We start from the raw sequence: 27,606 nt of genomic DNA on the forward strand, positions 1-27,606 counted from the left end.
GCTCCCCCAGCCCACTTCAGGAGAACGCTAGAGCCCTCGCCTCTGGTGAAGCCTGGTAGGTCAGGGAAGAAAGGACGGACACCTGACACCCCTCACCGGGTGGAGCCTCCCAGGGAAGGGATTGGGTCACATGTGGGAAGCGTGCTACGCATGCGTAAAGTCTAGCTTCCGGCAGGATTACTCTGGCAGCGATTCCCTCTTTCTTGCTGGGCTACCGAATTGGGTTTCCGGAGAAACCCTCTAACCTCTGAACTGCGTAAGAGGCGAGGTCCTGACACAGAGGGCACCCACAACACGGCGCCTCATCTGGGCTGCAGAAGGGGTCTTTCTGGGCGCCACGGGAGTCGGGGATCCCCACAGAGCGAGCAGTCCCCATGGGGGTGGGGGTCGTGTCGGGGTCCTGACTCGTGAAGCCCCACGGTGGACGTAGGTCCTGACTGAACGGACCTTAGGGTCAAGAAGGTCTTGACGAGACTCCATAGAGGACTGGGGGTCCTAACCGACCTCCACCAGGGATGGGGATTCTGACTGATGGTGTCCCACCAGAGAGTAAGGGTCCTGACTAGATTCCACAGAGGACGGATATCCTAATTGGGCCCCAAGGGTGACAAAGTCCTGGCTGATCCTGCCTTGCAGGGACTGGTATCCCGCCTTTGAGCTCCGTGGGGGACCCCCCTGGTGGACAGCCCATCTGTCCCTCTCGCCTTCCTCCAGGGCCCCGCAACCCCTTTTGCTGCACTGAATGGGGTCATGGAGTCCCAAGGGGTAGAGAATGGGATTCGCGACAGTCCAGCACCATGGGACTGGACCGCCCCACCACTGATGCCGGGTTGGACTGTCGCCCCTCCTCTCCTGCGAGGGCCGGGTCTGGGGTGGCGCCTGGCGGGCGGAGGCGGGCCCACCGGCGGGGGCGCAGTAGCGGGGCCTTGGGGCTGCAGGACGGACCGGGTCTGTGCCCGGGTTAGTACCCGGTGGACACCATGGACCTGCTCTCGGCTCTGAGCCTGGGCGAACTGGCGCTCAGCTTCTCACGGGTGCCGCTCTTCCCAGTCTTCGACCTCAGCTACTTCATCGTTTCCATTCTCTACCTCAAATATGAGCCAGGTAAGCCCCAGGCGGGGGGGCTGGAGGGATCTGGTAAGGTGGGGAGGGGAAAACTCGGGGGTCGCGGATGAAAAAGGGGGGGCACAGACCCAGGGACTGGATCGGGGGAGTAGGCAGATGCTGAGATCGTGGAGTTCTCCCACGCTGTCGCATACCGAGCGGAGAAGCCCCCAGAATGGCGAGGCTGGGGGAGGGGAAGCAGATGTGGGCGGAAAGGAGGGTGCTTATTGGGGGAGGGGGAAACAGGCAGGCAGAGAGCAAGTCCGGGGTAATCATAGATCAAGGCTGCCTGAACTTGGGCAAGGGGCATAGGTAGGTGCGAGGCTGCAAGTGAGGGTCGGCGCTGCTGCCCGAGCCAGATGTCCTGGCCGCTCGCAGCTATGACCTCCCTCCTTGCCCTTGGCACGCGGAGTGGGTGCAGCAGCTGAGTGTCTATATAAGGGCCGCTGTGCCTGGGGGCTGTGATCAGGTTCAGCGAAAGTGACACCGGTGCCCCTCCTCTCCACTCCCTCCCCTTTCCCCATTGCCTGGCCTGCTGGTTCTTGGTGCCCGACCGTACTGGCTTTTCGAGCCCGGCGGGAATTCTTTCAGTCCTGTCCCTGGATCCTTTCCATGGTACAGAACCTGCTGTAGGGCGGGGTGATTTGGGGTCAGCTTCCTCCCTCAACTCCAAACCCCCATGCCTCTATGAAACGGCAGCAAAGTAGACCCTGCTTCTTAGATTATATTTAAAAATATATATATATTAAAGGAAAATGAATGGCCTCCTTACAATGTGTTATTTTTATGCAAGGTTCACCATTAGCGAATGTTTTTGTTCATCTGCTGTTATTTTAATTTGTTCTAGCACACCAGAAAACTTAATGGACAGTAGAATTTAGCTTTAGAAAAGAGATCAAGTACTCCAAACTTTGTGACCCTTTGTTCCACTTAGATATAAATTACCCCTAAATCTCAGAATGTAAATAGCCTGTTCTTTTCTAGATGATAAAAATAGGTCTCATGTTTACTAAAAACTAAAGCTGAAAAGCACAAAGGAAAAAAGAGATAATTACCATCAACATAGTGGATAGTGGTGGCCACCTTTCCTGATCTCTCTTCTGCTCATTTATGCCTATGTAGTTACAGACATAAATTCACAATCTTAGGCAAACAGGATCATACTCAACTTGCCAGGCATTTTTTTTTTTTTTTTTTTTGGCCGGGGCTGGGTTTGAACCCGCCACCTCCGGCATATGGGACTGGCGCCCTACTCCTTGAGCCACAGGCGCCGCCTTGCCAGGCATTTTTTAATTCTATTTTTGCCTCCCACATTCCAGAACCTATTTCCTTAAAAGCTATTCTGGAAAGCAGTTACTTTGCAAAGCAAAATACGCTTTTGTATTGTTCTAGTGTGAACATGGGGTTACATTTCCTTTCTAGGGAAGAATTCTGGTATCTCAGTCCAGTACCCTGGGCAATTTTGGTAAAATGTAAAACTGAGGAGGATAGGAGCCCTGTGGGGGTTTAGGACACTAATGTATGGAGAAAAGAGGTGTCCAAACTGCCTGGGTACCTGCAGGAAGGATTGAGATATTTCTGTAGGAGTCCCAGAGTAAACCATCTGAGCTGGAAGTTCTCAAGCCTAAAGGTTCCAGAAGTGTCGAAAGGTGGCTCTTTACCCTGACTGTATATGAGACAATCCAGGGGCTTTTAAATACCTCCTCCCATCTCTGCTCTAGTAATTAAGTCAGAATATCAAGTTCCCCTCCCCCAGTGATTGCTGCTTGCTATCAAGATACCCCAACCAGTTCTACCTCCTCCTCTTATACCTAGGAAAATAGGAAATAGTGGCTCAGGTATCTTAAATACACAAAGAGCCTGTGGTCCCATAACTGGTAAATGATGGCCTTTGGACACAAACCCAGTTCTGTTTGGCTCTAAGAATCAGTACGATTGCTCCAAGGTAGTTGATTGCCTTAAAAAGTAAGGCATTAGACTGAACTGTTACCCCTTAGTTTGGCGTGTGTGGTGAGCTTCTGTTAGTGCTTCTACTCAGAATCTATGTGCTGGTCCCAATACAAAATGTCAGTGTAGAATTCCATGTTGAGAAATTCAGAATTTCAGCCAAGTGTGATGACTGAGGGGCTGAGGTAGGAGATCTCTTGAAGTCAGGAGTTCCAGACCAGCCTGGGCAACATAGAAAGACCCCTGTCTCTTAAAAATTAAAGAAATTAGCTGGCCATGGTGGCTAGCACCTGTAGTCCCAGCTACTCAGGAGGCTGAAGTGGGAGCATCACTTGAGCCCAGGAGTTCAAGATTACAGTGAGCTATAGTCACGCCACTATATTCCAGCCTAGTCAACACACCCTCTCTAAAAAAAATTTTTTTTAATTAAGAATTTCAGCATTCCTTTTGGCCAGCCATGCCATCTTTTAGTAATTCACCAAAATGATGAACACACAGGGAGACAGGAGAGGTACCTGATACACATACACTAGACCTTTTCGAAAACATAGAGTTGATCCTTTGGCCACATACACATGAATAGGTAAGAAAGATGATATTGTCTACATTAAGGAAATGGGTATTGTTCAAAACAGCGTGCCACACAGATGTCACCATGACAAAACTGGAAGTGTTTACAGTGTTACCCAGCATGCTATTGGCATTGTAAACAAACAAGTTAAGGGCAGGATTCTTGCCAAGAGGATTAATGTTCTTATTGAGCATATTAAGCACTCTAAGAGCAGAGATAGCTTCCTAAAATGTATGAAGGAAAATGATCAGAAAAAGAAGGAAGCCAAAGAGAAAGGTACCTGGGTTCAATTGAAGCACCCGCCTGCCCCTCCCAGAGAAACTCATTTTGTAGGAATCAATGGAAAGGAGCCTGAGCTGCTAGAACCTGTTCTGTATGAATTCATGGCATAATAGGTATACAGTGTAGCACACAGGAGAAGCAAAAGAACCGGCTAAAAGCGGGCATAAGGTGTGGACCTATTCTGTATGTATTCATGGCATAATAGGTGCACAGCATAGCACACAGGAGAACCAGTTGAAAGGGGGCATGAGATGCTGGAACCCATTTCCCCATGAATTCATGGTGTAATAGACATAGCAAGCTTTGTCGTGTCCAATGGACGTGTCCAATGTCGTGTCCCCCTGAGCTGCTGGAACCTAGTTCCTATGAATTCATGGCACAATAGGTGTATAAAACAAAAGGTGACTGTAAAAAAAAAAAAAATTCAGCACAGTGATAGCATAATATTAAGCTAAGTAGGGGGCCCTTTTGAGCTCAGGGTCCCATGAAGCCAGCCCTAGCTGATTATGAGAGCCACACTGGCTTTAAGGTGAAAAAAACTTTAGAATTGGGAGTCATTGCTGCCTCTAGCACTGGATAAACACCAAGCAGGTTTCTTCACCTATGTTCATCTGTGAAATAGGATCATTGGTAAAATAATCTCAGACTCCCTTTCCTGGCTACAATGAACATCTTTGGAGTACTTTATCAGTGATAGGGTCTAAGAAGAGATCTGTGAGTGATGCTTATATTTATTTGGAAGTATGTGGAGGAATGTATGATATTACCTGAGGTACTGGCATTTTATGGGTCAGGCTTTCTCAAGACTCCTGAGTAAAGATGAAGCTGAGTGTGATCCTTAGCTGAGTAGCGTCTATGCCACCTGGGAGCCAGGTAAAAATGTAGGGTCTCGGCACCTCCCTCCCTCCCTCTGCTGAATCAAAGTCTGTATTTGACCAAGATTCTCAGATGATTTGTGAGCATGCTGAAGTTTGCAAAAAGATGAACTGAAAGAGTCAGGAACTGTTTATTAAACCTAGAGCTCTTTAAGGGCATGGAGGTCTGAGTCTGCCTCACTTGCAGGACTCCCAAGTTCCATACAAAAGGAGAGAAGGAAGCAGTGGGTAACTGGCTGCATAATTGAAGAAATGAATGAATGAATGAATGAATGACAACTCTATGTATCTTAAGCCCTGATCCATCAAAAAAACCTCTAATACTTCTCAAACTGGGCAGACTTAACTGGGAAGATTTTAAAAATCCTTTTGTCTGGTGGCGCTTGTGGCTCAGTGAGTAAGGCGCCGACCCCATATACCGAGGGTGGTGGGTTCAAACCCAGCCCCGGCTGAACTGCAACCAAAAAATAGCTGTGCGTTGTGGCTGGCGCCTGTAGTCCCAGCTGCTCGGGAGGCTGAGGCAGGAGAATCGCTGAAGCCCAAGAGCTAGAGGTTGCTGTGAGTCCTGTGATATCATGGCACTCTACTGAAGGAGGTAAAGTTAGACTCTGTCTCTACAAAAAAAAAAAAAAAAAAAATCCTTTTGTCCTAGCAGCACCCCTCTATGATTTAAATGAGAATTTCTGAGGGTGGCAAAGCATCAGTATTGTTAAAGTTCCTCAGATTAGAACTAGCTTTTTGCATCAGGGTTTCCCAACCTTGGAAATAAATAGTGACAAAGTCTTGGATGTGCTGTGCATTTCAGGAGGTTTCACGGCATCCCTGGCCTCTGCCCATTAGATGCCAGTAGCACCTTCTCCCCTGTCATTAGTTGTAACGACAACTAAAACTGCCCCCAGACATCATCAGTGTCCCTGGAACACGGTCTCCCCATGTTGAGAACCGTTGATCTCTAGACCAGAAAGCTCAAACTCCAAATCCTCCGGAGGCAGGACAGATGCTACACTACACGGAAGCAAGTGGTAAGGACCATCTGTCTCCAGGTGAGAGCCAACCAAGACATCTCCACCTGCTTGGGGTTGGAGCCACCAGAGCTGAATTTTCAAGAGAAGCTGGAAATGTGGATTTGCAGTTTCCTGGATTGGCTATTCAAACATTTTTTTTTTCTTTTTTAGGTAAAAATACTATTTATTTAATTTTTAGAGAGAGGATCTTACTATGTCACCTTGGCTGGAGTACAGTGATGCATTCATAGCTCACTGTAACTTCAAACTCCTGGGCTGAAGCAATCCTCCTGCCTCTGCCTCCCCCAAAAGGCTAGGATTATAGGCATGAGCCACCACACCTGGCCAGACTTTATCTTTTAGAGCAAAGATATGTCCACAGCAAAGTTAAGCTGAAAGTAATACGTACTCCCCTTCCCTCGCCTCTCCAACATCCCACACTCGAGTGATACATTTGTTAAGGTCAATGAATCAATAGTATGAACATCATTATTACCATACCACCATCATTATCAGATGTTACCAACATCATTATCAACCAGTCTGTAGTTTACATAGAGTTTCTTTGTGTTGTACATTCTATGGATTTTGACAAAGGTGTAATACCATGTTTGTACCATTACAAAGTTCCTGTGCAGTTTTAAATTTCACACTATTTTAAATTGCACACAAACTTTATAGCCACTCTGTATAATAGTATCACACAGAGCACAATGGTCCCAACTTACAATGGTTTGACTCATAATGAACTTACACTTTTTTGACTTTATGATGGTGCAAAAGCAACAAAGATTTAGTTTCTTTGCATGCAGTGAGGTTATATCCAAATAAATCCTTCAGATGCTAAAAACATCATAAACAACAGCACTTTCATGCCTTAAAAATTCCCTGTGTTCCACCTATTCTTCCCTATCCCCCAACCCCAACCCCTGGCAACTACTGATTTTTTTACTGCCTGCCTCTATAGTTTTGCCTTTTCTAGAATGTCACAAAGTTGGAGTCATAACTTTCCAACTATGGCATGTAGCCTGTTCAGATTGGCTTTTTTCACTTAGCAATATTCATTTTAGATCTCTTTGTGTGGGGGTGGGGTGGGATGTGTGTGTCTTGATAGCTCACTTAATACTCCATGGTAAGGATGTATCATAGCTGATATATCCTTTCATTTCCTGAAGGACATCTTGATTATGGTTTGAACATTTTTTTCAAATGTTGTGGAAGCTGAGGAAAATAGTTCTTTGATCCCTGGCTTAAGATCTCTGGTTTAGGGTGGGATGTGGTGGCTCACATCTGTAATCCCAGCACTCTGGGAGGCCGAGGGGGGTGGGTTGCTTGAGCTCATGAGTTTGAGGTTGCTGTGAACTAGGATGCCATGGCACTCCATCCAGGGTGACAAAGTAGGACTGTCTCAAGAGAAAAAAAAATCTCTGGTTTGAACTGTAAGCTTTCTGGTGGCAAGGGGCTATTCACCCTGCAACTTTGTAAGGCTGAGGCTGCCATCTCCATTTTATGGGAGAGGAAACTAAGTTCAGAAAGCTGAACTCAAAAGCTCAAGAGAAGACTTGTCTTAGAGTCACTGCGAGATTTGGTCAATACAGCACACCTCGTCTACCGTAGACTAAAGAGTATAGAATATTAGCAGTGCTGGAGTACCCTGGAGACCCTTCTGATACTGCCTTGTCAGCTGCAAATGAGACATGGCCCCCCAGAGAGGGACAATCACAGTGTCTTTGACAGACCAGAACTTAGGGACCCAAGGCTGCTTCTCTCCTGAGGCACAGCTGATTTCTAAAAATCCATCTACTTCTGGGCAAGGTGACTCATACCTGTAGTCCAGCTACTTAGGAGGCTGAGGCAAGAGGATCACTTGAGCCCAGGGTTTAAGGTTGCAGTGAGCTGTGATGATGCCATTGTCCTCTAGTGTGGGGAACAGAACAAGACTCTGTCTTAAAGCAAAACAAAAAATTCATGTACTGAAATTTCCACCCACGAGGACTTTGCATTTCCATTCAGTCCCAGGAACACCTCTTGCATAATTGCTGAGCACTAAGCAATCTCTTTTTACCCTCACAGGCATCTCTTGAAATGACAAAGCACTGGAGCACACACCTTGTCCAGGGTTGCCAAAGACAAGCACCAAAAGTTCCATGTTCCAGGAAACTCCTGGGTCGCAGGCAAAGCAGGATAGTTGGTCGTGCTGGACAGTATTCCCATCTCACACACATGAACAAACCAAGGCCTGGAGAGGGAAGTAACTAGCCCATGCTCAACCAGTAGGAGGGGAGGAGGTGAATGCATGGCTGGCACACTTGGGTTTGAAACCCAGATTCTTCGGCTTCCTGGTGTTATCCCCAAATCCAGTAAGTGAAACCAAAAAGAAGTTAAGCAAAGCAGAAAAACTTGGGCTTTGGAATCAGGACCATAGTTTCTTAGCCATCATCTTGCTGCCTTGGAGCAGGCCTGTCTCTCGTCTCAATCTTCTCATCTCTGGCAATGGTGAAACTTGTCCTGTCTTCCAGGGTTTAAGGAATATAATGATGAGGCCCAGGTTCAGTGGTTCATGCCTGTAATCCTAGCACTTTGGGAAGCTCATGCAGGAGGATGCAGAGGATTGGTTGAGGCCAGGAGTCTGAGGCTATCTTGAGCAACAGAAAGACCCCTGTCTCTACTAAAACTACAAAAATTAGCTGGGCATGGTAAGGGGCACCTATAGTCCCAGCTACTTGGGAGGCTGAGGCAGAGGATTGCTTGAACCCAGGAGTTTGGGGTTGCAGTGAGCTGTGAATGACACCAGTGCATGGCACTGTAGCCTGGTGACAGAGCAAGACCTTGTCTCAAAAAAAAACAAAAGAGCATATTGATAGAAAAGTGTGATTTCATCAAATTATCACACCTCAGCTAGAGTGACTGGTCTCATTCTAATCTTTTGACAATGGAGGAAACTGGCACGGGGGGTATGGGTGGTCATTGGCTCACGTCTATGCCAGTGTCAGTGGCAGAGCCTGAAACTGGGTGTGTGAATCTGATCCCAGGGCATTCCTGTGCTGTAGACATGACAACTACTTGTCGGGGCATTATTCCCACAAACCCCAGCCCTCCACCCTATTACTCCCCGGCCTCTGTCCCTGGGTTGATCCCAGAGGGCACACAAAAGACCTTGGAAAGAATTCAGCCCCTTGGAGTTATTTTTAGATGCAGAGGTATTCCTTTCTGCCAAACATGGATGCTTCATTTGACCTGGCCCCTACAGGATCTTCCAGCTGCTCCAGAGGATTAACTCTCAGCCGGCTGCGTTTTAAATAGACCCCAGGGATAGACGTGAGAGTATTTTACTTCATACCCCTAGGACCTCCATCAATATTGAGGGCAGGGAGAAGATGCATTTTGGGGGCGGCACCTGTGCTCACTGAGTAGGGCACCAGCCCCATATACCGAGGGTGGTGGGTTCAAACCTGGCCCCTGCCAAACTGCAATAAAAAATAGATGGGCCTTGTGGCGGGTGCCTGTAGTCCCAGCTACTTGGGAGGCTGAGGCAGGAGAATCACCTAAGCCCAAGAGCTGGAGGTTGCTGTGAGCTGTGATGCCACGGCACTCTACCAAGGGTGACAAAGTGAGACTCTGTCTCTCTAAAAAAAAAGATGCACTTTGGGATTGTTACTCCCAGGGTGAGATTGGAGGAGAGAAATTTTCATTTCAACCCTTGTCAGGAGTTAGGCTAAGAAGGAATTAGGGTTCCCAGTTGACCAAAAGAGACACAGAGAAAAAAATGGTTTGTTCAAGATCACATGGTTAGCTGGTAGGGATAGCAAAGGGAAGGGAAATAATTCTAAAACAACTTGAATTGGGCATGTTTCCTGATAATCAAATATATATGGGACAGGTACATAAATTGTGATCTGTTCTTAAGGTAGAATACTGTACAGCCCCAAAAGTGAATGTTACCCTTGAAAACACTCTAAGCAAAAGAAGCCAGACACAAAAGGCACATATTGTATGCCAACATTGCGTGGGCTAAAGTTTTTAAAAGAAAAAAAAAGCACATATTGTATGAGTCTACCTATATGAAATATATACATTTCAGAACATTCTTCTTCCCTCCCTCTCTCTCTCCCTCCCTCCCTTCCTCCCTCCCTCCCTCCTCCTTCCTTCCTTCTCCCCACCCCCCCCACTTTGTCACCTGGCTAGAGTACAGTGGTGTCATTGTAGCTCACTGCAACCTCAAACTTTTGGGCTCAAGTGATCCTCTGCCTCAGCCTCCCAAATGGCTGTGACTATAGGCATGTGCCACCATACCCAGCTAATTTTTCTATGTTTTTCATAGAGACAGCGTCTCAGTCTTACTCAAGCTGGTCTCAAACTCCTGAGATCATGCAATTCGCCTTCCTCAGCCTCCCAGAGTGCTTGGATTACTGGTATGAGCTGCCGTGCCTGGCTGTTTTTTCGAGTTTTAATGATAAAATATTTCATACACATAGTTAACCTGAGATTGCAATCATTCGTCATCATACCTGCATAGTTTTTTAGATTTTTTTTTTCAGAAATACAGTCTCTCTATGTTGCCCAAGCCGGTCTCAAACTCCTGACCTCAAGTGGTCCTCCCACCTGAGCCTCTCAAAGTGCTGAGATTACAGGCATGCCCCACTTTTTTTTTTTTTTTTTTTTTTGTAGAGACAGAGTCTCACTTTATGGCCCTCAGTAGAGTGCCGTGGCCTTACACAGCTCACAGCAACCTCCAACTCCTGGGCTTAAGCGATTCTCTTGCCTCAGCCTCCCGAGTAGCTGGGACTACAGGCGCCCGCCACAACGCCCGGCTATTTTTTTGGTTGCAGTTTGGCTGGGGCCGGGTTCGAACCCGCCACCCTCAGTATATGGGGCCGGCACCCTACCAACTGAGCCACAGGCGCCGCCCATGCCCCACTTTTTTTAAAGTTTTTTTTTTTTTTCTGGAGACAGAGTCTCATTTTGTCACCCCCAATAGAGTTCTGTGGCATAATAGCTCACAGCAACCTTAGTCTCCTGGGCTTAAGCGATTCTCTTGCCTCAGCCTCCCAAGTATCTGGGACTATAGGCGCCCACCACAACGCCTGGCTATTTTTAGAGTCAGGGTCTCCCTCTAGCTCAGGCAATCTGCCCTCCTCAGCCTCCCAGAGTACAGCGATTATAGGAGTGAACCATCATTCCCTGCCCCAACATTTTTTACCTTTTTTTTTTAATTGTTGGGGATTAATTGAGGGGATAAGAAACCAGGGTTGTTTTTTTTTGTTTGTTTTGTTTTGTTTTTTTAACTTTTAATAGCTTTATTGAGATAGAATTCACATAACCTCTCATTAACCCATTTAAAACATCCTATTCACTTGTTTTTAGTATATTTACAGAGCTGTACAACAATCACCCCAAAAAGAAACCTTCAGCTGTTACTACCCCTCCAATTTCTGCCAGCTCTCAGTAGCCACTAATCTATTTGTTATCTTTTTAACATTGAATAAAATAGCAAGACCTACACAGAGAAAGGATGGAGTCCACAGGGTGTGGGAGTCCACAGGCAGGAATGATGGCTACCTGGCCAACACCTAAAAGTAAGGAAGCCTTCCTGGAGGAAGCAGCATTTGTGCTTGGTCATTTCTGCTTCTATGTCCTTGTTCCTTCCGTGTCACCAGTGTGGAGTGCCTTCACAATGTGCTTGTCCTGTGTTCCTGTTTATTTAATTCTACCTTCAAGGACCCCTGCACATATGCATTCTCTGATTTTCCCGCCAGTACCAATACGTGGTGTCTTCTGTCTGCCTCAGTGGCACTCCCCCAGCAAGAGAAGACTAGAGTACTCTCATGTGTTCACCTTTTCTTTTCTGCTCTGCCTTCCCACCTGGGGTAAAGTAAAACTCTTTTCCTAGCAAAGAAACATCCTTCACAAGCAGGGATCATAACACAATAGCAGAAACACAACCCAGTTTTTAAAAATGTAGATTTTGGGAAGCCAAGGCAAGAGGATCACTTGAGGCCAGAAGTTCAAGACCAGCCTGGGCAAACTTAGCAATACTCTGTATTTACAAAAGAAATTTTTAGTTACCAGGTGGGTATCATGCGCCTATAGGCAGGAATTAGGAGAATTGCTTGAGTCCTGGAATTCAAGGCTATAGTGACCTATGATTGGGCAAAAGTGTGCGACCCTGTATCTAAAGACAATAATAGGCTCAGCGCCTGTGGTTCAAGCGGCTAAGGCGCCAGCCACATACACTTGAGCCTGGTGGGTTTGAATCAAGCCCGGGCCGGCCAAACAACAATGATGCCTGCAACCAAAACAATAGCTGGGTGTTGTGGTAGGTGCCTGTAATCTCAGCTACTTGGGAGGCGGAGGCAGGAGACTCGCTTGAGCTCAGGAGTTGGAGTTGCTGTGAGCTGTGATGCCACAGCACTCTACCTAGGGTGAAGGCTTGAGGCTTTGTCTCAAAAAATAAATAAAGACAATAATAATACATTTTTTCTTTGCTGATGGAGTCTTAGTCTGTCACCCGAGTTAGATTGCCATGGCCTCAGCCTAACTTACAGCAACCTCAGACTCCTGGGCTCAAGCCTCCCAAGTAGCTGGGACTATAGGCACCCACTACACACTTGGCTAATTTTTCTTTTTTTTTTTTCAGTTTGGCCAGGGCTGGGTTTGAACCCATCACCTCTGGCATATGGAGCCGGTGCCCTACTCCTTTGAGCCACAGGCACCTCCGAATTTTTCTATTTTTAGCAGAGATGAGGTCTTGCTTTGCTCAGGGTGGTCTGAACTCCTGAGTTCAAGTCATTGTCCCACCTCAGCCTTCCTGAATACTAGGATTATAAGTGTGAGCCACTGTGACCAGCCATTAAATAATAAAAATTTTTAAAAAGCTTGACTAGACATGTCTCCAAAGAAGACAGACAAATGACCAATGAGCACATGAAAAGATGCTCCACATCACTAGTCATCAGGGAAATGCAAGTCCAAACCATCATGAGAGACCATTTAATACCCTCTAGGATGGCTGTTACCAAAAACAACAACAAAACCCAGAAAACAAAGAAGTGTTGGTGTAGATGTGGAGATATTAGAACCCTGTGCACCGCAGGTGAATGTAAAATGGTGTAGGCTCTGTGGAAAACAATATGGTGGTTCCAAACAAAATTAAACATAGAATTAATTCCATGTGATCTAGCAATCCTACTTCATAGTATATACCCAAAGGAATTGAAATCAGAGAATCAAAGATATTTGTACACTTATGTTCATAGCAGCCAAATGTGTACACCTATGTACACAATAGCCAAAAGGTAGAAACAATCTAAGTGTCAAAATGAGTCATATCCATGTAGTGACATATTCCACCTTGAAAATAAATCTTTTTTTTTTCTTGTTGCTCTGTCTTTTGGGCTAGAGTTCAATGTGTCACAATAGCTCACGGTAACTGCAAACTCCTAGGTACAAGTGATCCTTCTATGTCAGCCTATTGAATATCGGAGACTACAAGTATGTGCCACCATGCCAAGGTAATTTTTGTAGTGACAAGATTTTACTCTGAGCTCAAGCGATCCTCCCATCTTGGCCTCCCAAAGTGCTAGAATTATAGGTGTGAACCAGCGCACCCGCCATGAAGTGAAATCTTTTTTTTTTTTTTTTGTAGAGACAGAGTCTAACATTTATCGACTCAGTAGAGTGCTGTGGCATCACAGTTCACAGTAACCTCTAGCTCCTGGGCTTAGGCGATTCTCTTGCCTCAGCCTCCAGAGTAGCTGGGACTATAGGCACCCGCCACAAACGCCCAGCTATTTTTTTGTTGCAGTTTGGCCAGGGCTGGGTTTGAACCTGCCACCCTCAGTATATGGGGCCAGCACCCTACCCGCTGAGCCACAGGCACCACCCGAAGTGAGATCTTAATACATGCTACAATGGAGATGAACCTTGAGGACATTAGTTCTAAATGAAATAAGTCAATCACAAAACAACAAATACTATATTATTCCACTTATAGGAGGTTCCTGGAGTCATCAAGTTCATAAATATAGAAAGTAGACTGGTGGTTGGCAGAGCCTGAGGCAGAGGGGTTAGGGAGTTGTTAGTGTTTAACAGGGACAGAGTCTCAATTGGTCACCCTTGGTAGAGTGATGGTTGAGAAGATGAAACAATTCTGGAGATGGGTAGTGGTGATGGTTGCGTAACAATGTTAATGTTCTTAATGCCATAGAACTGTACACTTAAAGTGGTATATTTTATGTATCTTTTACACAATTAAAAACAAAATTTTTTGAGACAGTCTCACTTGGTCACCCTTGCTAGAGTGCTGTGGCATCACATTTCACAGCAACCTCAAGCTCTTGGGCTCAAGCAATTCTCTTGCCTCAGCCTCCCAAGTAGCTGGGACTACAGGCACCTGCCACAACACCCGGCTATTTTTTCTTGCAGTTGTTATTGTTGGTTAGCTGGCCCAGCTGGGCTGGAACCTGCCAGCCTTGGAGTATGTGGCTGGTGCCATAAACACAGTGCTATGGGCACCGAGCCCTCAAAACAATTTTTTTTCAAAGACGTCCTGGCTGGCCAGTTGCAGTGGCTCATGCCTGTAATCCTAGCACTCTTGAGAAGCTGAGGCAGGAGAATCACTTTAGCTCAAGAATTCAAGACCAGCCTGAGCAAGATTGAGACCTGTCTGTACTAAAAATAGAAAAACTAGCTGGATTTCATAGCAGGCACCTGTAGTCCCAATTCTCAAGAGAATTGCTTGAGCCCAGGAGTTTGAGGTTACTGTGAGCTATGATGATGCCACAGCACTCTACCCAGGGCAATGGAGACTCTGCCTTAAAAAAAAAAAAAAGCCAGCCCCATATGGCGAAGGTGGCGGGTTCAAACCCAGCTCCAGCCAAAAACTGCAAAAAAAAAAAAAAAAAAAAAAAAGCCTGGTGCAGTGGCACATACATGTGGTCCAAGCTACTAGGGAGGCTGATGGGGGAGGATTGTTTGATCCCAGGAGTTTAAGTAGAGTCTGGGAAACATAATGAGACTGTTAAAAAAAAACCTCAAAACAACATAGGGCCTAGGCCAGGCCCGGTGGCTGACACCTGTAATCCTAGCACTCTGGGAGGCTAAGGCGGAAGGATCGCTTGGCTCATGAATTCAAGACCTGCCTGAGCAAAAGTAAAACTTCGTTTCTACTAAAAATAAGAAAAACTGAGGATCATTTGAGCCCAAGAGTTGGAGGTTACTGTGAGATATGACTCCATGGCATGCTACCCAGGGCGACAGCTTGAGACTCTAAAAAAAAAAAAAAAAAAAAAGGAGGGTGGGGAGGGGTTTAAAAAATAGCAGGATAGGTAGCGAAAGTGTAATCCTAGCACTCTGGGAAGCTGAAGCAGGAGGATTGCTTGGCTCAGGAATTCAGGATCGGCCTGAGCAAGAGGGAGACTGTCTCTGCAAAAAAAAAGAAAAATTAGCTAGGTGTGGTGGCACCTACTTGTAATCTCAGCTACTTGGGAGGCTGAGGCAGAAGGATCGCTTGGGCCCAGGAGTTTGAGGTTGCAGTAAGCTGTGATGATACCACTGCACTCCATTTAGTCTGGATGACAGAGTGAGACCCTGTCTCAAAAAAAAAAAAAAATTAAAATTAAATAGAAAATAAAAATTCAACATAAGCTTGTAGGGATCTTGGGTATTAATTAGACAAGACCTCAGTAGCAGCTTCAAAGTGTTTCCAGCTGCAAGTTGACCCATCTCTCCAAGCCTCAGCCTCTTCCTGGCAGTAAAATTTCTGCAATAATAAAAGTCATCATTGGGCAGCGCCTGTGGCTCAGTGAGTAGGGCGCTGGCCCCATATACCGAGGGTGGTGGGTTCAAACCCAGCCCCGGCCGAACTGCAACAACAAAAAAAATAGCCGGGTGTTGTGGGGAGCGCCTGTAGTCCCAGCTACTCGGGAGGCTGAGGCAAGAGAATCACGTAAGCCCAAGAGCTGGAGGCTGCTGTGAGCTGTGTGACGCCACGGCACTCTACCAAGGGCAGTGAAGTGAGACTCTGTCTCTACAAAAAAAAAAAAGAAAAAAAAGTCATCACTTGACTGAGGCTATTGATGGTGATTTAAGGAGTCCTGAGTGTGAGCCAGTGTCACTGTTATCACCATTTCTCAGGGTGTAGAGGAAAAAAAACCCCAACTCAGCTCTGTATTTTCTCTGTGGAATCTGAGACATGTGCAGCCTCTCTGAACCTTGGTTCTTCCTCTAAACTTCACAAACTGCCTGGTTTGGGTGGACACTCTGAATTAGGATAGCTTGACCAGAGGTTGTGGGGTTAAAGCATACCCTTGGCACTGTGGTGACAGTGGGGGATGCTCCCATACCTCCCAGGTGCAGTCGAGCTGTCCCAGCGCCACCCCCTGGCGTCCTGGCTGTGTGCTATGCTGCATTGTTTTGGGAGTTACATCCTGGCTGATCTGCTCCTCGGAGAGCCCCTGATCGACTATTTCAGCAACAACTCCAGCATCCTGTTGGCCTCTGCTATCTGGTAAGCATTGCAGGACATAGGAGAGCAGGGTCAGGAGGGGAGCAGGGACAACTCAACTTGGCACCAGGGAGAAGGGAGGTTGGAGGATGTAGGAACCAGGATGCACCAGCACAATCTCTGTGGTGACTCTGTGATCTGGGCCCTGCATGTTGCCGGTCAGAGGGGAGGGTATGACCCAACCACATACCCCACCTCCTATTGGCTCGCCCCTTCCCCAACATTCAACATTCTCTCCCCAAAGGTACTTGATTTTCTTCTGTCCCCTGGACCTATTCTACAAGTGTGTCTGCTTCCTGCCTGTCAAACTTATCTTCGTGGCCATGAAGGAGGTGGTGAGAGTCCGCAAGATCGCAGTGGGCATCCACCACGCACATCACCACTACCACCAGGGGTGGTTCGTCATGATTGCAACTGGGTGGGTCAAAGGTAAATAGGATGATGACAACAACGACAATGAAAAATCACTGCAGTTGAGAACCTTTGATTCGGTGCTACCATCAGTCGCCCAAATTGGGACAGCCATGCTCCACATGAAGGGGTTAGAAGGCTGGAGTGGATAAGCAAATCTCCCCCATTACAAAATATCTTTAGGAGGCTGGGCGTGGTGGCTCACACCTGTAATCCTACCACCTTGGGCAGCAAAGGCAGGAGGATCACTTGAATCTAGTAGTTCAAGACCAGCCTGCACAACATAGACCCCCATCTCTACAAAAAATAGAAAAATTAGCCAGTATGGTAGTGTGTGCCTGTAATCCCAGGTGCTTGGGAGGCTGAGGCACGGGGATCACTTAAGCTCAGGAATTTGAGGTTCCAGTGAGCTATGATGACACTACTGCACTCAAGCTCTGGGTGACAGAGCAAGACCCATCTCAAAAGAAAACAAAACAAACCTTTGATGTAAATGGGAAGATTCTTCTGCAAATGTGACTGTCAATAGGTCAATAGAGACAATGAAAATAACAAAAGCCAATGTCACTGGAGGAAGGTTTCTCACCTGCAGTGCTATTGACGTTTGGGGCTGGATTATTCTCTTGTGGAGACTATGCTGTGCATTGTAGGGTGTTGAGGAGCATCCCAGGCCTCCACCCACAAAATGCCAACCAGTAGCACCCTTGTCCCCCAGCCGTGACAACCAAAAATGTCTCCAGACATTGCCAAGTGCCTCCTTGAGAACAAAATTGTTTCAGGTGAGCACCTCTTCAGTAGAGTTCTAACTACCAAGGGTTCTTTCTTAACGTTTGTCGACCAGGATGTTTTTTTTTTAGCCTAGTGAAGCCCATGAACCTTCTGTTTTTAGATGCAAAAATATAGAAGATAACAAAGAGAAGCCCATTATTTTAAAATAGTTATCAAAACATTCTTAAATACAATGCTTCTTTATTTATCCATTATATAGCAGACCTTTCAGTAGCACCTAGTAACTATCAATCTTTTGAAGTAACATTCAGCACCAACAGAATCTTGAAACCATCTGTAGAAACTGTAATGTAAAAAAAAAAAAGAAAAAGGACCAAAACTGGGTTCTGTTGGTGACCATGACAACCTCAAAAATCCTACCGAGGGGGCTGGACACAGTGGCTCATATCTGTAATCCTAATATTCTGGGAGGCTGAGGCAAGTGGATTGCTTGAGTTCACAAGTTCGAGACCAGCCTGAGCAAAAGTGAGACCCCATCTTACTAAAAATAGAAAAATTGAGCCAAGAGGATCACTTGAGTCCAAGAGTTGGAGGTTACTGTAAGCTATAATGCCATAGCACTCTACCCTGGGTGACACTTTGAGACTTTGCTCCAAAAAAAAAAAAAAAAACTACTGACATTATTGCTGCCATTCATGATGGAAGGAAAGGCTGAGTTTGGGTGAGAGGGATGGGAAAATGAAGTTGTAATTCTTTTTTCCTGTCTGGCTTTGTGAACCCCAGGTTAAGACCCCTGAATCAGGGCTTTTTTTTTTTTTTTTCTGCAGTTTTTGGCTGGGGCTGGGTTTGAACCCATCACCTCCGGCATATGGGGCCAGCGCCCTACTCCTTTGAGCCACAGGTGCCGCCCTCAGGGCACGTTTTGAGTTGAGGTCTTTAATCCTTAAGACTCCATTTAGGAGGGACCTAGCATCATTCTCTTTTCCTGATAAAGTAAATAAAATGTCTTGCCTAAGGTCACACAGCTAAGGGGTACAGTTGATTTTGACTTCAGATTTTCTGATTCTAATGTCCATGCTTTTGCTCTTTTTGAAGTCCTTTCCCCCCTCCATGTATGCTAACAGGCAGACCAAAGTAGACTTTAAAACAAAACAAATATTACTAGAAATAAAGAGGGACATTTTTATACTAACAAAAGGATCAATCTACCAAGAAGATATAACAACTGTAAACATATATGCACTTAGAAACAGAGCACTAAAATACATAAAGCAAAAGTTAAGGGAGAAAGGCAATTAATTATTTGTAAAGTAGACCTGGCCAGGTATAGTTGCTCATGCCTGTAATCCTAGCACTCTGGGAGGCTGAGGCAGGTGGATTGTTTGAGTTCACGAGTTTGAGACACTGCCTCTACCAAAAATAAAAAAACTAGGGCAGCGCCTGTGGCTCTATGGTATATGGTACGGGCCCCATATACCAAGGGTGGCAGGTTCAAACCTGGCCCCAGCCAAACTGCAACAAAAAAAAAATAGCTGGGCATTGTGGCAGGTGCCTGTAGTCCCAGCTACTCGGGAGGCTGAGGCAAGAGAATTGCCTAAGCCCAAGAGATGGAGGTTGCTGTGAGCTGTGATGCCACAGCACTCTACTGAGGGCAACAAAGTGAGACTGTCGCTAAAAAAAAAAAAACTAGCTATGTCTTATGGCAGGCTACTCAGGAGGCTAAGGCAAAAGGATTGCTGGAACCCAAGAGTTTGAGGTTGCTGTGAGCTATGATGATATCACAACACTCTACCCAGGGTCATAGCAAGACTCTGTCTCAAAAAAAAAAAAAAAACCAAGGACTAACACAAAGGCAGGAATGAAGGCCTGAACAAGTGCTAAAAACCATTAGGCAGAAAAGTGGGTCTAGGGGTAACAGGCTTGTTCAGAAGCACCCTGTCCTGTAGGTTCTGGCGTTGCCCTCATGTCCAACTTTGAGCAGCTACTCCGAGGGGTCTGGAAGCCCGAGAAGAATGAGATCCTGCACATGTCCTTGTAAGTATCCCACCCACCCTCCTCCTCCATCCTGCCTGTATATACAGGTGTCTGCCCTTGGGATGGATACCACTGATAACTTGGAGAAGCCTTAACCCCTAATTCTACCTTTCAGAAGCTTCCAGAGGTTATTGCTGGGGAAGCCCAGAGTGGGAGCCATGGCTCTGTGTAGGGAATGGGGGAAGACAGAGCTTCCAGTAAGAGGTGACACTCGATTGGGGTTTTAAAGAGTGAATAGGAGTTTTTAGCTAAGGAAAAACCTCCTGACAGAGGCCAGCACCTCTGCCAACTGTTGAATCAGAAAAGAGCAACAGTTTTGCAAAGATTGCTTATCTAAATAACAATTGGGGCGGGGGCGACTGTGGCTCAGTGTAGGGCGCCGGCCCCATATACTGAGGGTGGTGGTTTCAAACCCAGCCCTGCCCAAACTGCAACAACAACAAAAAAATAGCTGGGCATTGTAGTGGGCGCCTGTAGTCCGAGCTACTCAGGAGGCTGAGGCAAGAGAATCCCCTAAGCCCAGGAGTTGGAGGTTGCTGTGAGCTGTGACGCAACGGCACTCTACCGAGAGCAATAAAGTGAGACTCTGTCTCTAAAAATAATAATAGGGTGGCGCCTGTGGCTCAAAGGAGGAGGGCGCTGGCCCCATATGCCAGAGGTGGCGGGTTCAAACCCAGCCCCAGCCAAAAACTGCAAAAAATAATAATAATACTAACAACAATTTTTTTTAAAGAAAAAGTAACAGTGTTGCTGGTCTATAGGTTCGGAGTAAGAGCCTTAGCAGGGAGTGAGGGGTACAGAGTGTAGGTTACAGATAGAGGGAAGTATATTTGGAACAAACTGGGCAGGGCCAGAAAACAGCATCCAAGACCCAGTGCAGGATCCTAAACTAGATTTAGCCCAATACATATTGGTTTCTTATAGTTAGAAGTCCAAGATCAAGGCCTAATGCATATAAGAGACTTTGCAAGTTTGGGCTAAATATTCCTGTAGTCTACAATAAGTAAAGCTATAAGCCATGAAAATGTGAACCTCATATGCCATTGAAAATCTCCCGTTTCGGGCCATGCCTGTGGCTCAGTGAGCAGGGCGCCGGCCCCATATACCGAGGGTGGCGGGTTCAAACCCGGCCCCGGCCAAACTGCAACAAAAAAATAGCCGGGCGTTGTGGCGGGTGCCTGTAGTCCCAGCTACTCGGGAGGCTGAGGCAGGAGAATCGCCTAGGCCCAGGAGTTGGAGGTTGCTGTGAGCTGTGTGACGCCACGGCACTCTACTGAGGGTGATAAAGTGAAACTCTGTCTCTACAAAAAAAAAAAAAAAAGAAAAGAAAAGAAAATCTCCGTTTCACACTTTGGGAAATAGGGCATTATCTCATCACCATCTCCGTGAGAAGTCTGTTCCCACCATCCATTCACCACTGGGGAAATGGGAGACCTGAGCCATTAACATTGTTTGCTATCAGCCCTAGCTCAGTGAGTAGGGTGCCAGCCACATACACCAAAGCTGGCAGGTTTGAGCCCATCCCAGGCCAGCTAAACAAAATGACAACTGCAACCAAAAAATAGCTGGGTGTTGTGGCAGGCGCTTGTAGTCCCAGCTACTTGGGAGGTTGAGGCAAGAGAATCACTTTAAGCCCAAGAGTTTGAGGTTACTGTGAGCTGTGATGCCACAGCACTCTACCCAGGGTGACATAGTGAGACTCTGTCTAAAAAAAAAGAAAAAAACCATTGCTTGCTATGATACTTAGTGGGCAAATGGCTTCCCCTCTCAGACTCCTTATCAGCTGAGCATGAAGGTTCCGTGGAATCATACACCTGGCCTGGGCACCTGGTGAGTGCTTTGGAAATATTAGGTAGAATCATCATCATTAAATATGTGCATTAAATCTAGTCTGAGCCAGAGCGAGACCCCATCTCTAAAAATAGCCATGTGTTGTGGCAGGTGCCTGTAGCCCCAGCTACTCGGGAGGCTGAGGCAAGAGAATTACCTGAGCCCAAGAGTCTGAGGTTGCTGTGAGCTATGATGGCATGGCACTCAACCCCAGGGTGACTGAGTGAGCCTCTGTCTCAAAAAAGTTTGTTTAAATAAAATAAGTAAATATGTGCAATGAGTGACAGACATCAGGAATAGAAGTACAGGTCTGTCTTCTGCAGCAAAGAAAACATTATAAACCTATTCTGTAAGGAAGAAAAGGAAAGTTAAAGAAAATTCCGCATGTTGTAATTACATTTTCTGGGGGAGTGAGTTATTTAGGGATGGGCTGCCTTGAGGTCCCATGATTTACCAGAAGGATGCATAGAACTCAGCCAAGCCATTATGCTCGGGGTTATGGTTTTATTACAATAGAAGAATACAGATTAGAGTCAACGGAGAAAAAAGGTGTATGTGGCAGGGTCTAGAAGAGACCAGGTAAAAACTTTAGTTATCTTCGCCCGGTTGAGTCATTTGAGCAGCCCTTAATTGTCCCAGCAATGGTGTGTAACAGGATGCATGGGGTATTGCCAATCAGGGTAGCTCCCCTGAACATTGAAGTGCAGGATTTTTATTGAGCTTCCATCATATAGACAGAGGTCTGGCTGGTGTTGCATGGCCCAAGGCCCCCACCGTAAGTCACATTGTTACTATCTGGTGTGACCCAAGGTCTCCCTGTTATCAGGCAGGACATTCCAAGAATTTAGAAGGCATATCCTGGGCAGCACCTGTGGCTCAGTGAGTAGGACGCCGGCCCCATATACCGAGGGTGGTAGGTTCAAACCCAGCCCTGGCCAAACTGCAACAAAAAAAATAGCCGAGCGTTGTGGCGGGCACCTGTAGTCCCAGCTGCTCAGGAGGCTGAGGCAAGAGAATTACGTAAGCCCAAGAGCTGGAGGTTGCTATGAGCCGTATGACGCGATGGCACTCTACCGAGGGCAGTAAAGTGAGACTCTGTCTCTACAAAAAAAAAAGAAGGCATATCCTGGAAGCCAGGCAAAAGCCCAGACCTTCCTTGGGTTAGGTTGACCTATCACTACACAAGGATACCCTCGTGCACGCCAGCCATGCATCTTTGCACCTCATACTCAAGAAGCTGGAGCCAGGGCAGGGGGTGTGTCTGGGCCAAAGGTACAAGGAGCCACACAAGTGACTCCCAGCAACAATGACTACTCCCTCCAGCCCAACCAAGGCCAGCCTGTATGGAGCCATCCTCTTTACCCTTCAGCAGACCCGCTGGCTCCCAGTGTCTAAAGCCACTCTCATCTTCATCTTCACCATGTTCATGGTATCCTGTAAGGTAAGCTTTTCTGTGGCCTTCCTGCTTTGACTAGTGCTACCCCACACTTTGGGCTAGGAGTGGGGACATTGGACATTGCTAACCTTATGTGGCTGAGGCAGTACACCTCAGAGAGGGGAGAAGCTTGTCAGTAGGTCCATGGTAGGAGGGTCTTCATGAGGCAATCTCTAATAGGTGGGGACCAGGCAATCTATACAAATGACCTAGCATGAGGCAGGCCTGGTGCCTTGCATGGAGACCACAGGGAAAAGAGGCTGAGAAAGCAGCTCCAGGTAGCCAAGGGTTCTGCTGCATCAGGTAGAAGTAACCCCATTCAGGAAGGGTCTTCAGGGACAAGCCCATCCTGCCTCTGCTGGAGAGTTCTGCTGTTGCTTTCCCTCAGCGTGAAGACTCCAGCTCAGGGATGTGTCTCCCTTAGCTGGGATTATAAGGCTGTTAAAATTCAATGAGTATAAGTCTCCGAGCCTTAGGGAAATAGTAAGAGGGGAGCAGACAGCTGGGTCCTCTTCCCCCTATGTTTGCAGTTCAACCCCAGGCCAAGTGTCTTAATCTATTCAGGCTATTCTAACAGAATACTGTAGATGGGGCACCTTGTAAACAGCAGAAATTTATTTTCAACAGTTCTGGAGACTGGGAAGTCCAAAATCCAGTGTGGTCAGGTTCTGAGGAGGGCCCTCTTCCTGGTTGCAGATTGCTGACATCTTGCTGTGACCTCACATGGTAGAAGGGACTGCCTGGCTTCTCAGGACCCTTTTATGAGGGCACTAATTCTATTTACAAGGGCCCCACTCTCATGACCTGGTCACCCACAAAGGCCTCATGTAATACCATCACTTTGCTGACTAGTTTTCAATATATAAATTTTGGGGAGACACAAACATTCAGACCATAGCACTCCTCTCTGAGCCAAGGTGTGTTGGGGGAGCTCCCAAGGGATGGGTGACTTGACAGTCACTCTATCCTAACTTTAGCACTGAACAGAAGTCCTATACCCTGGGTGGTTGTCTTCTGGGGATGCATGCAGCCATAAGGCTTGGCCTTGCTGACATTTTCTCCCATCTTCTCTCCTTTCCCCTTCCTGCTTTACCTTCTGCCTCGGTTTCTTTCTGGCTTTCTTGCTGTCTCCACCACCACCCCACTTTAGGTATTCTTAACAGCCACTCACTCTCACAGCTCACCTTTTGATGTCCTGGAGGGCTACATCTGTCCTGTGCTGTTTGGGGCAGCCTGCGGGAGTGACTATCACCATGACAACCATGGGGGGTCCCATGGTGGTTCCCACAGCAGTGGTGGGCTGGGCGCCCAGCATTCAGCCATGCCTGCCAAGTCCAGGGAGGAGCTGAGTGAGGGCACCAGAAAGAAGAAGACCAAGAAAGCAGATTAGGGGCTGACCTGGGGAGAGGAACCTGACCCAGGACTTTCTGAACTGTGAGGCATCCTGGGCTCAGATATACCCTTTCCTGATCTTTATGTCCTCATCTGAGAGATGGGGCCATCAGTCACCCTCCAGGGATGATGTGGGAGTTAAATGAGATATAGGTATGAAGGACTTTTGGAGGAATCGAGGGCCCCATTCTCTCTGCCAGGTCCCCATAAAGTTTTTAAGGGGCACGAGCCAGCACACAGAATCTCAGCAGCTCCAGCCAAAAACCCCAGCAGTTAGATTCTTGGTTCTATTTTTCCTTCTCTAAAATCGCACCTTGACTCCAAAAGGATCCTAAGCCATGTTGAGACTCATTCATCTGATGGACATTTCCTAAGTACCTGCTATGAGCCCAGTGCTGTGATTTTGAAGTCTCTTCTTACCCACACTCCTCTAGACTTTGTCCGGTGCCCAAAATGTTATAACTCCTGCTGGACGTCCCTGGGCAAGTTACCTCCCTCCTCTGAGCTTCCTGTTCCCCTCTGTATAGTGGAAACCCTTGGCCCTCCTTGGTATGGAAGGGCTAATTTAAAGCTAGATGTGAAGAAGTCTTGTAAGCTTGTAAGCAAACATCGTGCAGTCTAGAGGAGATGCCAGGATGGTTGTAAATTCTGATTGAAAATGGCTTTGCACTTTAGATCATTTGTGTTTGTGGATCAGAGAACCTCACAAGTTGGCCAGCACAAAGGAGGCCCTCAGTAGACATGTCTAGGGCAGTCTGCAAAGATCATAGTGTGCATAGGCTTGTTCTGTTATGTTGGCTTCAAGCTGCCTCTAAACAAAGAAATTTAGCCAGCTGGACAGTGTTTCCAAGAGCCAGCTTTATCAAGGGGCTCCAAGCACTCACAGTGGGGACCTGAAAGTATCAGGCCTCCCTCATGTAGGAGTCCATTGTCACTCATTCAGTCATTCAACAAACATTGATAACCTATCTACTCTGAGTTGAGCCTTGTGCTGTCGCTGCTGAGCAGGCTGGGAACTTCCTTCAGGGTAAGGGGGATGATGGCTGAAGGGTCCCTCCTGGCCACCTCACCTCAGTGTAGGTGGCCAGGATGTCCTAGAGGGTAGATGTGGTGGGCATGGTGAATCTCAGGTGAGATTTGGACCCAGACCAAGTTCGGGTCCCAAGTGTTGCCCAGATTGAGAAAGTGCCTTGTTCCAATGATACCTGGGAGTTGGGTGGGTCCTGAGGTGATAAGGCCCCCAGTTTCATCTTCTTGCATGTCCATCAGAGCTTGGCGTGAGGTATCAGCTAATAAATCATTGTGACTGAACTCTTATGACTTGTCTGATTCATTTCTAGGCTTTTGGCCCCAAGATTTGTAGTCATTCTGGGGTCTGTATCCTCAGAGATGCTTGTGGCAGTCCCTGATTGCAGCGGGAGATGGTGGCAGTGGATGAGGTCTGTAGGATTAAGGTCAAGTGGATCTGGGTTCAGATCTCCACTCTGTTACCACCAGGCCAAGTAGCCGCCATCCCCCGCCATCAGAGACCGTTTGCTCCTTTCAAGGGCAAGTGGGAGGATGAGTCAGGGCAGTTGGAATTTGTAACTTAGAGTCTGATGCAAGACCCTGTCAAGAGAGTGAAAGACAGGGCGGCGCCTGTGGCTTAGTGAGTAGGACGCTGGCCCTATATGCCGAGGGTGGCGGGTTCAAACCCAGCCCCCACCAAACTGTAACAAAAAAATAGCCGGGCATTGTGGCGGGCGCCTGTAGGCCCAGCTGCTCGGGAGGCTGAGGCAAGAGAATCGCGTAAGCCCAAGAGTTAGAGGTTGCTGTGAGCCGTGTGACGTCATGGCACTCTACCTGAGGGCGGTTCAGTGAGACTCTGCCTCTACCAAAAAAAAAAAAAAATGAGAGTGAAAGATGAACCACAGACTGGAGAAAATCTTTAAACCATGCATGTGATAAAGGGGGTGTACCCAGAATATTGAAAGAGTTCTCAAACTCAGTAATAAGGCTGGGCATGGTGGCTCACACCTGTAGTCCCAGTACTTTGGGAGGCTGAGGCAGCAGGATTGCTTGAGTCCAGGAATTTGCAGTTCCAGTAAGCTGTGATCAAACCACAGCATGCTGGGCTGGCTGACAAGCAAGACCTTGAAAAAATAATAAAGGTAAATGAACAACTGTGCTCCATCCCCACAATGGCACAGCACTGAAAAGGGGTGAACATTCAGCACCATGAATGAGCCTCAAATTCATCATGGTGGGTGAAAAAAGTCATACAAAAAGGATTGTATACTGGATGAGTGAATTTATATAAGATTGTGCTATGTAGAAAAGATAAACTATGGAACAGAAATCTGATCAGTGAGTGTTTGGAGAAAGGGGACTAGGAAGGGTCAGGAGGAAGGAATTTGAAGAGTCACAAAGAAACTGGGGTGATGGATCTGCTGACTGTCTTGATTGTGGTGCCGGTTTTATGGGTCTAGGTGCATGTCTGAAATTATCAAATTTTACATTTTAAATATGTGTGCTGGACCTTCTTGAGGTGGATGTTTGCTGTTTCTTGGCTCCCAGTGCCAAGAATGAGCACTGGTGCCTAGCCGATGACAGAGCGATCACAGATACGAAGCAATCACAATCACATTTACTGGAGAACAAAAGCACACAAACATAAGGAGAATACATCACAAAGTGTGAGACAGATCCCTCAAATTTGCGCAAATCCTGGCTTTTCACCTCCCAGATATGTGACATTGGACAAGTAACTCCTCTGTGCCTTAGTTTCCTCTTAGGATGGTTAGAAAGAGTAGCTAGAAAGACCTTGGCACAAGATGAGATCTGGAGTTGGGATTGCAAAAGCCAGCTCTTGTAAAAATACCTCTTTGTAAAAAAACCCAAGCAGAAGTCAATAAGCTTCTGGTCGATAAGTCCGCTCCCTGAATGTTCTGAGAGAACAGATTGTACCAAAATAGCCTCCTTGCCTATTCTGGGGAGGCATGCAAACCACTGGCCAGCCGGGGGATGATTGGTAGAACAGGCTGGCCCTGCCATGCCTGTGTAGGTGTGAGAACTCAGATGGCTAGTTCTCAAGTCCAGGCTAATTTTAGCTGCAGGGGTCACACTCAGTAACTTCCTCAGTTTAGGATTGAGAGAAAGGTTCTTTTTGCCACTTTAAAAAACTGATAAAGGGGTGGTGCAAGGAGTAGGGCGCCAGTCCCATATGCCGGAGGTGGTGGGTTCAAACCCAGCCTCGGCCAAAAACCACAAAAAAAAAAAAAAAAACTGTGATAAAATACACAACATAAAATTTGCCATCTTAACCATTTTTAAGCGTACAGCTCAGTGGCATTAACTGTTCACACTGTGCAAGCATCACCACCATCCTTCTCCAGAACTCTTTCATCTTGCAAAACTGAAACTCTGTCCCCATGAAACACTAACTCCCTATTTCCCATCCCCCACCCCCTGGCAACACCATTCTACTTTCTGTCACTATGAATTTGACA

At 46.9% G+C, this 27,606-nt stretch overlaps 1 protein-coding gene across 1 annotated transcript; it reads left to right on the plus strand.

Moving 5' to 3' along the window:
• The first annotated feature begins 65 nt into the window (after positions 1-65).
• TMEM38A (transmembrane protein 38A) lies at positions 66-25,434 on the plus strand. Its single transcript, XM_053585569.1, has 6 exons — positions 66-1,104; positions 16,134-16,290; positions 16,532-16,716; positions 19,374-19,461; positions 22,615-22,732; positions 23,877-25,434. Exons 1-6 carry the CDS (start codon positions 981-983, stop codon positions 24,114-24,116), a joined length of 912 nt encoding a protein of 303 aa, XP_053441544.1. The 5' UTR covers positions 66-980; the 3' UTR covers positions 24,117-25,434.
• Positions 25,435-27,606: the final 2,172 nt, after the last annotated feature.

The sequence above is a fragment of the Nycticebus coucang genome, chromosome 3 (genome assembly GCF_027406575.1).
Source record: "Nycticebus coucang isolate mNycCou1 chromosome 3, mNycCou1.pri, whole genome shotgun sequence".
Taxonomy (NCBI): domain Eukaryota; kingdom Metazoa; phylum Chordata; class Mammalia; order Primates; family Lorisidae; genus Nycticebus; species Nycticebus coucang.

Bases quoted from the DNA above. Each gene is read 5' to 3' on its own strand.
- TMEM38A (XM_053585569.1), top strand. From the start codon at position 981: ATGGACCTGCTCTCGGCTCTGAGCCTGGGCGAACTGGCGCTCAGCTTC. The intron at 1,105-16,133 runs GTAAGCCCCAGG...CATACCTCCCAG, and splicing joins CTACCTCAAATATGAGCCAG to GTGCAGTCGAGCTGTCCCAG. The intron at 16,717-19,373 runs GTAAATAGGATG...CCTGTCCTGTAG, and splicing joins TGCAACTGGGTGGGTCAAAG to GTTCTGGCGTTGCCCTCATG.